At 38.4% G+C, this 12768-nt stretch overlaps 1 protein-coding gene across 1 annotated transcript; it reads right to left on the minus strand.

Moving 5' to 3' along the window:
- Positions 1 to 465: 465 nt before the first annotated feature.
- On the minus strand, positions 466 to 2053 carry LOC139469883 (galactoside alpha-(1,2)-fucosyltransferase 2-like). Its single transcript, XM_071252204.1, has 2 exons — positions 2011 to 2053; positions 466 to 1496 (listed from the first exon to the last, which is right to left on the minus strand). The coding sequence occupies exons 1-2, from the start codon at positions 2051 to 2053 to the stop codon at positions 466 to 468; spliced, it is 1074 nt and encodes a 357-aa protein (XP_071108305.1).
- Between the last annotated feature and the right edge of the window lie 10715 nt (positions 2054 to 12768).

Raw genomic sequence — 12768 nt, forward strand, 5'->3', positions numbered from 1 at the left:
ACACATTGTACCCATGTCGGGAATCGAACCCGGGCCTTCGGCCTGTCGTGCGAACGCTTTAACCATAAGGCTACACGAAAGCCACAAATGCGTCTAGAGATGGAGATAGTTACAGACTCAAGATATCTCTACAGACTCCATATATTGATGCCTGTACGAACCATCAACTTCTTAACACTCAGCAATGTTTGTTTTACGCCACACCCATCCGATGGATTGAGCTATGAGCTACGTCTCCCACTGTCAAGATAGTATGCCACACAATCAACCAAGTCACCGAGTCTGGGGTCCTATCCAAAATATTCTGAGAACTTCTCAGAGATCTTGCTCTCTAAGAATGTTTATGAATACCCACCTCGACCGCCAGATCCATTTAATCCAATCAAACGACGAACATAGATTGCCGGAAACCTATAGCACATAGAATCCCACAAGTTGAAACACCTGATGAAAATAGCTCCCCGTTCATTCCATTCCAGTCCATTTGGGGTAAAAAAAACTTGAATAGTCACTACTAAACAATTTTCGTAATACAGATCCTTCTCTTGCTGGGTATTTATAATACACAACAGTACCATTGTTTAGAAATCCAGACCACCATCCATACGTCCCGGTAGTTTGAATCAAATGATCACATCTCGCCATAATGGCCATATCTGCTATCGCTGTACCTCCAGTCACATGTATGACGCTACTGTCCTTCAGAAGATCCTTTAAGAAGTCAGGGGACTCAGTTGCAAGGACGAAAGTCACGTGACTGTACCTCGAGCGGAAGTACTCCATTGCACGTTTAATGTATTCCACTGGGGCAAGCTGATAACCAAAATCTTGGTAATATTTCGCGACTAAGTCCCCTCTTCTGTAATGGATGCCGACTAAGGTGGCACTCGCGTTGGCTGTCAATGACCTTTCCTCACGAATCTTATTAAGAATACCATCTGCCAATGCTTTTGTAGAATCTGAGAAAACAAATTGACTCCGGATTTTGTCCTCGACGTGAGGGAAGTATCGCCATGACTGCAAATAACGTTCTATCCTGACATTTCTGTTTGAGTCGAACTTGGTCAATGCTTGGTCGAAGTCACACGGACGTTTTTCGACCAATTTCAAATGACCGCTCAGTGACTGAATCTTCATAATTGTCGCGTCCAATTTGAAATGTTTCACCAGCGGGTTGCTTTCATCAATGGCAACACTCATATTCTTTCTCGACGCAATACCATAAATAGATGCATAAGTAAACATCAGGTTTCCAAGGCGACCAGATTCCATACATATGATGAAATGTTTGTTTCGGTTTTCCGAAATACTGTTAGACGGGGTTTTATTCAGGTTTTGGCTCGGTGTTCCTATAGTTGTCTGCTGATTCTCCTCGCCGCCATCTTTGATGACGGACTTCGAAGGTTCTACGACTGTTGGTAGATGACTTGACACGTGGAATCCGTACACCACTATGGAGGCAATACCAAGTAGAACCATATATATTAGTTTTCGATCTGAAACAAAAATATTATTGAGTGAGATATTCGTCTTTTCTTCATGGTTTCTGCAATATGATCTCGGGGGACGCCATGGATGGACATAAATATATAGAGAATCGAACATGGGTTTTCAACTTGAGAACGAACTCGATGCTCAGTGCACGACTAATAAGCTAACCTGTTCTTGATGGGAACTGTAGTTAGTCGTCCGTCAATTGAACTACAGTAGTTTCGACAAAATTTGAACATGAAATCTGGTGGTTTTAGTGGGGCAGAAAGGTCCTGGCTCTATCGTACCATGCCCGATGTCCTATAAACTATATAAATATCGGACTGTTGAAAAACAAATGGATTGTCTGTCACAAAAATTACATTGTCAAATAGTATATGAAATTGACGATCCCTAAATGGGGGCCCTTTAGGAGTAATTTAAAAAAAGCAATATATACAGTTGTCCGAAGAAATTACTTCTAAATGCATTTATACAGAAGACTGGTAGCCATGAAACTAATGTAGCAAATATATTTACCTCTTTTAAAAACATGCTTCCAGGTGACGTCCCGACAGACCATCTTGCAAACAGGATTCACGTCTACAGTTTTCCCAAACCTTTCCAGATGCACCTGTGGATCATCACAAAACAACATAGTTTTAAAATCGGAGTTGAAAAGAATTGTACTAGCTAAAAGCGGCATAAAGCCATACTCAAACACTTTTACTAAGGCCATTATTTCGACTGCTGCTAATGCGCGATGTCGGGCAACAAACACTTACTGTTTTATACAAATTGTGTGAGTGGCGGGTGCTACCGGTAGGGCAGGTAATGCTTCCCCTTTTCGCGAACAGCTTGTGTCATCAGTGGTTTTCAGTGATCCAAGCATATAATTTTCACCACAATATGGCCCTCTACGATCAAATGAATATATTTTGTAGGATAATCGAGACTGGTTACTCTCTGGCGTTGATGTTCTATATCATCATTATCCATCTTCAGCCTTTATATCCATTATTCACATCTAACAGAATTTACTATAATTAACTATTTAACTAAAAGTGGTGTATAGTATACACAAAACACACACTTTATATAACATAATATTATAATTTACTTTTCTTCCTTTATGTCCAATATTCACATCTCACGTGCACATAATTTGTTTCTGTCGATTACGAATAATAATCTGTTGAGCCATACCAAGTAGATATTTTCATATTGACAAATGATTCTTTGCGGTAAATAATGATTGATTTAGTGTTGTTTTTAACCACCGCCAGACATATCCAACCTATCTCACTACGGCTTGTAAATAGTCCCGTCTGGCCCAGACAAACCACTGGTGGATATTTTGAGAATATTTCATCGAGATACCACAAAAAATGGTATAACTCAGTACACTGATGTGGCGGGGCAGTTGGCCTGGGAGACATTTCATCTATCTATCTATCTAGATATCTAGAGAGAATACAAAAGTTACTATTACTATAATTAAAATACAGCTACTATAATTAACTATTTAACTAATAGTGGAGCATAGTATACACACAACGTGTTACATGTTTATATAACCACGCACTGTTACACGGGAATAAATATGAACAAATCTGTATATTACACGGCTGTTCTAGATGCCAGTGGCTTTTAAGTGTATAAATAAAATTTGATATTATGGGAAACTCTCCACACCCAATTGCAATGGACACGATGGTTTTCGTCCTTAACCCCTTGGATGCGAGAGTGACAACGCAGAATGAATTCTCGGACAAGTCTCAGCAATATCTTTTATCAAACCGGTTTAAATATTTGTAGTTAAACACAATCGGGTAGGAAATTTTATATTCTATATTTTTACGTAATTTTATAGCCGGGAGTAGATACAGTGCCGCGTGAGCGCAATTCTCGCATAACCCTCGACCCGTGAAGGTCCGGGGTAGAATAGGTCTTTAGCAACCTATGCTTGCCGTAAAAGGCGACTATGCATGTCGTAAGAGGCAACTAACGGGATCGGGTGGTCAGGCTCGCTGACTTGGTTGATGCATGTCATCGATGCTCATGATATCAATCACTGGATTGTCTGGTCCAGACTCGATTATTTTCAGACCGCCGTCATGTAGCTGGAATATTGCTGAGTGTGGCGTTAAACAACAAACAAACAAAGCATAACCTTCACTTTTCAGGTCTTAGGAAAATGTGCGTCAGAAAAATTAACTTGGCATCCAGCGAGGGTTAACAACAACAAATATGTGACGAATAGCGAGGGGTGCATTCTACTCCTGAAAATCCCCTCAGGTTTGCAACAAATGATTGAACATGGTTTTAACCGATATACCCAAACGCCATGTTTCTCTCGCTTGACCTAACACGAATGCCCCCACGTCTGATTGACATTAATCCCTTGAAGACGCTTAGCTAATTATAAGGTTCACTTGGGGGCTAAATACAGTGACCACAGAACCCCGAACGATAATATGTCAAAATGATCTTCTGCATACTTTGTATGAACATATCTAATACCCTCAACCAGGTCACACCACCATCAACTAGAGCCCCGATCATGGATACGACAGAAGGCCGCTATTCCACACGAACGCTCTTCGTCCGAGCCGTTGTTTGTTATGTAACGGATACAGTTACTGGATGATGTGTTTCGCCAATCTGCTGGTTGATACAAAATATGCATGTGGTCAAATGGTTTTGTTGTGTGTGTTGCTATGGCACCGATCACCTGCATCTCAGTGTGTGCCATTCTTCACGTTGGAAATGAAAGATTAACCATCTAATGTGTATATGATCGATTGAGTGAATAGCATGAATATTTTCTGTACTAAAACAGGATCCAGCACATAGTTAATACATAACATGAACAGACAGAGAAAAGATTTCCGCCAGTAAACCCTGCTTCACATTTTGTCTGGGTTAGGGCAACCTATCCATAACACTAACACTAACCCGATCTCAACATAAATGATTTTTTTCAATACTTCTAGCCGGGGTTATGATGTTTCTAAATTTCGAGAAACATTTACCTTGACAGTAGTACATATGCTGACATAAACGAATTAACGGACGTCATAAACTGGTTGCGTAAAAACAAAACAAAACAAAACAAAAACGCCCAGTCTCTTTACGACTTTCGATCTGGATCAAAACTTCAGATCCAAATGGTCTACTGCTTCATTTGTATTGTATAGAAACCAATGTTGGGTAGAATAGTGTTGGCAGCAATATTCATTGTGTCAGCTGAACCAAAATAATCACTGTACGAATCGATTCTCCTCCTGTCAATGCAGTGTAACATAAAAGATAGTAACTCTCTTTCGCATAAGACTGTATATAGTATCAAGCTTGACACATAAGCTATGAATAAAACTGTCCCTCAAAAATCAAGCTCGTCTTACCTCCTCCCTCACCCTTTACCGTCCTCAAGTGATGTCAATTGCAAAATGCCAATCAGTAACATTGAGCCCGCAGGTAGACTGGTGTCCGTGTCTGCGCATGTTCGGTTTATTACAGCCTGAGGCCGAATAAGCGATGCATTGTTATCGACACAATAGTAAGCTTATTACATAGACAATTGTTCCAAGACAAGCGCGACTTGATGCCTGCTTGTCAAGAGCCAAATACCAAGAATTAATCTCATACCGCCAGAGAGTATGGATAATTAAAGAGTTTCTAATTAATTTGTACTGTACATCGACACAATATCTGATAATAATTATACAGTTTTTAGACCCTTAAAGGGACAAGACATCTATCAATCCATCATTATATCCTTGTTATCCTCTTTTATCATCCGGTCGTGTATACTTGTTCCCAAATTGAAATAAAAAAATCTAAAATGTCTTGTATTCCTGTTAGTACTTCCCTTCTTTATAGCAGATGAAAAACACATGAACGGACTGCGTAAGATGTGACGATGTGGCAAAGGTACTCGGCTTGCAGCAAGGAACCGTGGGTAGAAGAACGATTGGCTTCATACGACCGAGGCCTATATGGAGGTGAAGGGGTCGTTGTCGGCAACTCTACTTCTCAACCGCCAACCGAAGAGATAATATTTTAACATACACGTCTAAGACACTCTCGCAGTTCCCCAAAACGCAGATCTCTTCAAAGTAAATTTATCTGATACTTTGTCCTGCTCTTGTGAAAATCCATGTGAAAAACAACATACACGTCTTTCTTGAATGTCTCAATTACACTATTCCCCAAAATGTCATGTTCGCTCACATTAATTAGAGCTGGAAGTTCACGTACAATGCAACATATTCTCTACGGTGATGATGTCCCTCGCCGTGATATTGCTGGAATAGTGATAAAAGCGGCGTAAAACCATACTCACTCACTCACTCTACGGTGATGAATCTAAAGGTGAAGGTCACACTAACCTCATTTTCAACAGTGGTGGTATGGTGTCATGTAAATACGATAGACATGAATTATCAATAATACTGTAAATTGTACAAAGCTTTTTTCTTGTAAACTTGCAACTTGTAATTTGTATATGGAAGCATACCCACAGCATGAAAAACACTTGCTACTCGTCAGTCTACAACAACTCAAAACAGTCAAACACATTGTGTTATTCTATCCCCGGGAACCACTTGTGAATAGGCTAGTTGTTTAGAACAATATGCTTTTTATCAAGATCAATTTAAATTTGATTTCAGCGTTTTCTCTATACCCTTTTATGCATGTTTATGTTGCTTTATCTTATTGCTGATGTCAGTGTTCACAATTCTCGTGTATCTTTATGATACACTTTAAAAATGTTTCTCCTTCCTAATCTAACGTTATAACACTTCAGATCATAACAATCATCTGATACACAGCAGATGATGACTAGACATGTTGTATTTGGTTTTATTGTCCGTAAGGTCTTAAAATTGATTTTATTCGTCATTAAATCTTATGTCTAGTGCATATTTTCACAAACAGGACTGTTAGCTAATATAAGGAATCTAACATCCATTTGATCTTCCAGTTATCTTACTGACTGTTTTTTTTATCAAATAAGAGGATATACAACACACGTCAGACTAAGTAGAGACATTTTATGGATAACAATTTCTTTAGTTACATTTAGACATTAAGGTACAGATCCTTATACCGTTGTCAAACAAGGCAAGGATCTTTTCCGGAACATCCACCTTACAGTAAATATCGAAGTTGTTATCCATAAATTGTCTCTACTTTGTCATCCGGCGAAGAAATGCCTATCAAACATGTCATATGTCAGTCTGTTAACGAAGTTTTTTTCATATTTTGAAAAAGATAGTTGTGACAGGAAGGATTGTATGGTAACTGTAGCAGACAGATTGACAGACGTTATTGACGAGAGTTGCGTGTAACACCAGGTTATTTCAACGGCAGTGGCCTCGTAGAATGTTACTATACTTTAAGTGTTTCTGTGGGCAGTGACGGTCGTAATTCAAACTCCTTGCACACTGACACCGCATCAACGTTATTTGTGCATCGCAACAACTTTTACTGACAGGGTGGGGAAGTTGGGTTGTGGTTCACGCGGAACGGACGACACTGTCTGTGTTTGCTGGGCTGCACCTTTGATATCGCCTCCAAAAATGTAATAGAATGACCCATTAAACGATGCTACACATCAAGAAAGCGTAGAAAGAACAAGATTCGTTCGTTTGGTATATCAAGGCACCAATTCATCTTTCATAATTTTTTTACTTACTTACTTACTTACTTTGGAGATTTAACGTGCGCTTTCCGACTGATGAGTATTTCGCACACGGGCCCAGCCAGGCCATTTAATGTGTTTCCGAAAGGGGCGAAAGTGGTCTGTGCATAATTTTTGTGTGTCTTCATGCCTTATATATCCACAGTTAACGAAAACATGGACTACATGTATAAACATTATATATATATATATATATGTATATATACAGGCTAGGTATTTGCCCACAGCAACACCTGCATAACTGTTTATTCACGCGTGGTGTGGCAGATTGTAATTAAACGATTAAACGAGAGCAGATATTGTAGACTCACCTGTAAATTGGGCCGACTCTGTAATTAGACACAACTTTGTCTGAGGCGAGTGACATTGTGCATTCAAGAGTAAACTGACCTAATTATAAGAAGAAAAGATTTTACTGAAGGTATTAGCCAATTCGCATATTCAAAGAGACAGTTACAATGAATTGCGATTAGTGCGCTTTACTGGGCGCACTTCTTCAGATCCAATTAGCGTTGTGGGCGCTAATCAGTGCATTAATTTGATTTGCTAAGCATTTTAGAAGCATTAGGTGTGGGTGTGTGTGTGTTGAAGATACTGTTATTAATGTCCTGGAGTACGCTGATGACCAAGCGCTACTCGCTGAAAATGAAAACGACCTAAACATGTTAGTAGACTGTCTGAATAGTGAGTGAGTGAGTGAGTTGGGTTTAACGCCGCTTTTAACAGTATTCCAGTTATATCGCGGCGTGTCAGCTTAATGTGGGAGGAAAGCCCGAAGTGATGCAGGTCTCAGACGTTTACCACTTCGGTGAAACCCACGAGCACGGTAATCGGGGCGAACCGGGATTCGAACCCACAATCATAGGTTTCTGGCGTGCCCAAGGGACGCAACTCTGCACAGCGAATCGCGGCGCCTTAGACGACTGGGCCACCCGTGCCCCCGACTGTCTGAATACCTTGTGCCATACCAACAATATGACCGTTAACAAGGCCAAATGGAAGATAATCCACTTCGGGCCTCCATCAATGAAAAAGACTAACGTTGCGTTTAAGTATGGTGACGAGACTTTAGAAACTGTTGACTCATATTCTTACTTGGGGATTCTACTAACGGAACACCTGGAGTATAAGCGTGTGGCGAGAGCAGCCGTCGGCTCTGCTAGTAGAGCACTGGGTTTACTCATGTCTAAGTACAAGATGCTGGGCGGGATGGAAGTTCGCACATTTATAACCCTCTACGACAAAATGGTGTGGTCAACTATAGAATACGGGCATGTATATGGGGCACATACAACATGTGATGTATCAACGCAGGAAAGAACAGAGCTATGAGGTTTTATCTTGGTCTTAGGAAGTATGCCCAAAAAACCCTGCTGTAAACGGTGATATGGCCTGGATTCCACCTGTTGTACGTCAGTGGTGCAGTACGGCAAGACTTTATAAAAGACTCTCTTATATAAAGCCGGACAGAATAACAGGCACGATTTATATGAGGTGAAATAGATGGGCTTCCAGAAGAAAACGAAATTTGAACTTTAGAATACATCACAAGTTTAGTGAACTGGGCCTTGAACATTTTATTTCTTGTGAAAATAACTTTAATTCGCAATTCACTGTATCTGATGTCAAAAGCAAGGCTATGGATTTGTATGTGAAGAGTGGAAAGAGTCCATCAAGAAAGGGAGGTAATAAGTTGAGACTCTATTGTAAACTAGTAGGCAACAGCTGTCCAGCAACGTATGTTCTACTACCTGTGCCTCGTAGTCACAGAAGTGCAGAAGCCAAATTCAGATCTGGTACAGCCTCTTTACACATCGAGACAGGAAGATTTAATAAAACACCAGTGAATGAAAGGTTTTGTTCTAATTGCCAAACTTTTATTGAAGATGAAATACATATTTTATTGAATTGTACTGTTTATAATGATGAGCGTCAACCTCTTTTAGCACAATGCTGTGATATGTTTCCTGGTTTTAATACTCTGAAATACTCTTGAAAAAGTGTCTTTTGTTTTATCAAATAATGTTATGTGTAATCTTAGTGCCAAAACCTGCCAAGCAATTTTACAAAAACATAAATCGGTTATTTATAACAAAGTGTGATATCTCTTTACTATTTCTATACGTTTGCTGTACATAATCTTAAACGTTTTAGTCTCTCATAACACGTACTGTATTGAGCATTGTTGAGTGACCTAATTAATAATTTTATGTTGTTTTATATATGTTTGTAAATTTTATACTGTATTACTCGGGTGAGACTTAAATGAACAATTGTCGGTCTGTCTGTCTGCATTAATTTAATTAGTTTAAATAGTACATTAATTAGCCGAGGCTCTACCACTGGACCAAGAGCGCCATCACGTAAGAGGTGCTCGTTTAACCCGAACGCAGTTCAAAGAAGATTTGATACAAGAAAAAGAAAACTTGAATAAATATTATCTAATTTAGATTAGGAACACCGACACGCCGACACTATTTACAAATCGTATTAACGATATCGGTACCAATTATTATAGCAAAACCACCCAGAAAAAGCAGGGAAAATTTGTCAATACAGATTCTCCGAAGTGGTTTGATAAAGAATGTTATGAACAAAGGAAAGAATTTAGATTATGTAAAAAGTGCTTTAAAAGTTCACCTTACAAACAAAAGAGACAGAATGTGCTACAGCGCCAGAGATTATATAAGAAGACAATAAGGATAAAATCATAACTTGGTCACTTGAAAAATAAACACTCAAGAGAATTCTGGAAACTTATTTATAAAGATAAAAGGAAAAGACGCGATTGTGATCTAAATATATCAGATTTCTATGAACACTTCAAGGCTTTACATTCAGATATAAACTTTATAAATGTGACTGTGGAGGAAGAATTATTGAAAAATGCCTCAACTGAGTGTTATGGTACTTTAAATTCTCCAATAACATAGGAGGAAATAAATGTAGCTATTAAGCATATGAAAAAGACTTAATCACCTGGTATGGATAATTTTTGATTGAATATGCAAATTTCTGATTGAGGTTATGTGTAAAGATATCGTCAAATTATTTCATTCTTTATTGGACACGGGGTGTTTTCCATCAATATGGCCAGTTGGTGCTATTGTACACAAGAAGAATTCCCAAGAAGACCCGAATAACTACAGGGGGGTCGCTCTTCTAGAGCAGTTTTCGAAAACTCTTCACCAAGGTTATAAATTGTAGATTATGACGTATTTCAAATTTGTTTAATTTTATATCTGATGCTCAATATGGATTTAAAGAAGGATGTGGTACCATAGATTTTTATTTTGAATATTTTAATAGAACATATATTTAAAGATAAAGGTTAAGTATTTTGTGCATTCATGGAGTATACAAAAGCATTTGATAGTATTTACCGAAATGGGTGGTGGCTTAAACTCAATAAGATGGGAATCGGTGGTAAGTTTACAATTATGTCCACTGCGCCAAACATCCAATGTATCTTGTGTACACTGCCAGAGGCCAAATATGGCCGGAGTCTAAATAATGCCTGTCTGTCTGTCGTTAACGGGTCATTTGCACCTCATTAACACGCATGCGCAGTTAAGCAAACAATGATTTGCGCATGTGGGTACTGACATCACATCCCCTATAAACATTTGTCGATCAATGTATAATGATGTTTAGTCATGTATTATGTATCAAAATATGTTTAGAGAAATGTTCAGTTACAGCTCTGGACTTAGGCAGGGTGAAACACGCATGCGCAGTTAAGTAAACAATGAATTGCGTATGTGTGTACTGACATCACATCCCCTGTAACCATTTGTCGATCAATGTATAAATTAAAGATATTTAGTGATGTGTTAAGTATCAAAATATGTATGGAGAAATATTTAGTTATAGTTCTGGACTTAGGCAGGGTGAAATCCTGTCGCCACTTTTCTTTTCTTTCTTTATTGAAGATTTAGAATTTAGTTTGCAAGAAAATTTACAATCTGGCATAGACATAAGTGATCTTATGTTTCTTTTATTACTCCTTGCTGATGCCATGGTCCTAATGAGTAAAACTGCTTCTGGTCTGCAGGGACATCTTGATAAACTTGCCCATTACTGTAACAAATGGCGGTGGACTGTCAATATTGACAAAAATAAAGTTGTAATTTTCAGAAAATAATATCAACCATTAGACATACAGTTTTTAAATGAATCAGTTTCTGTAGAAATAGTAAAACAGTTTAATCATTTCGGATTTTTATTGGTGTCAAATGGTAATCTTACTCCAGCTATCAAAGTGTTATCCGAAAAGGGATTAAAGGCATGTAATAATATTAATAACTGTGATAAAAAAATAAATTGATGTGAAATCTTCCTGTGAACTATTTGACACATGTGTGTTACCAGTATTACATCATGGTTGTGAAGTATGGGGTTGGAAAAAAGCTTATTGTATTAAGAGAGTACATCGTAAAATTTGTAAATTGATTCTGGGTGCAAAAGATAGTACTACTAATGTGCAGGTATAAGGGGAGTTGGGGAAATTTCCATTAAATATCCAATGTCAAGTATGTATGGTTAAATATTCGTTTAAGGTCATGTCTTCTTGTCTACTACTTGTATAATAAAAGACATGTATACGACTGTATGTAAAATCACACGAACAACTGGTATAGTAAAGTCTATATTTTTTGTCAGAGAATGGCTATTACCATGTGTGGATTTAACCTTGTAACGTAAACGTTTCTTCCTTTTGTAAAGTACTGAGGCAGCGTCATAAGATAATTATATAACACCGTGGAATCGAGAATTAAGAGAATTGTCATATCTTTTATATAAACAGTTTAAGCCAATCTTTGGCATAGAAAAGTATATTAGTAGTGTATTGATTTATAATCATAGAGTCGCACTTACTAGATTGAGATTATCATCTCATGCTCTCCGAACTGAAACTAGGGGACATGGTAGTAACAGGATTGCACGGGGGAGAGAAAATGTATAAAATGTAATATCAACGACGTGGAAGCTGAATGTCACTTTGTATTAATTTGTCCTTTCTATAGAAAAGTGAGATGTTTGTTTATTAAGAAATATTATTATGTAAAGTCATCAGTTACCTACCCTGATTGAGTAAGTCGTGTTGTCATTTGCTCTCATACTATTTTAAATATATCGATATAAAGGAACTTTTCTGAAGCTCTGTCGAAAATAGACACCCGACAATGAATCAGGACGCATCTACAAAGCGAAAATCCGGCGAAAACACCCCAGAATTAGTAAAACAGCAGAAGACGCCGACCCACGAGTTGGGCGATTGTGATTTTGTCAAGTGTGTAATGGCCGCTCCCGTCCCCACCCGGGTCGAGACAGAGACGCTTCTCCATGCGTCCGCATGTGCCAATTAACTCTTTAAAGTGCTATTTCTATGACAGAATGTGTAAAATGGAGGCACGAATGATGGAGCAAGTTATGATTGCATTCAGGACTGAGATTACTGCAGTGAGAGATGAGTTTCAGTCTCACATCGACAAACTTACTGATAGAGTCCTGGGGATTGAAAAGACTTATGCTTCTGTCGTAAAACAAGATTCTTCTCAATCTGCGACGTTTGTTGTGAAAAATCT

Source organism: Haliotis cracherodii, unplaced genomic scaffold, assembly GCF_022045235.1.
Source record: "Haliotis cracherodii isolate W230 unplaced genomic scaffold, xgHalCrac1.p SCAF_2, whole genome shotgun sequence".
NCBI classification, from domain to species: Eukaryota; Metazoa; Mollusca; class Gastropoda; order Lepetellida; family Haliotidae; genus Haliotis; species Haliotis cracherodii.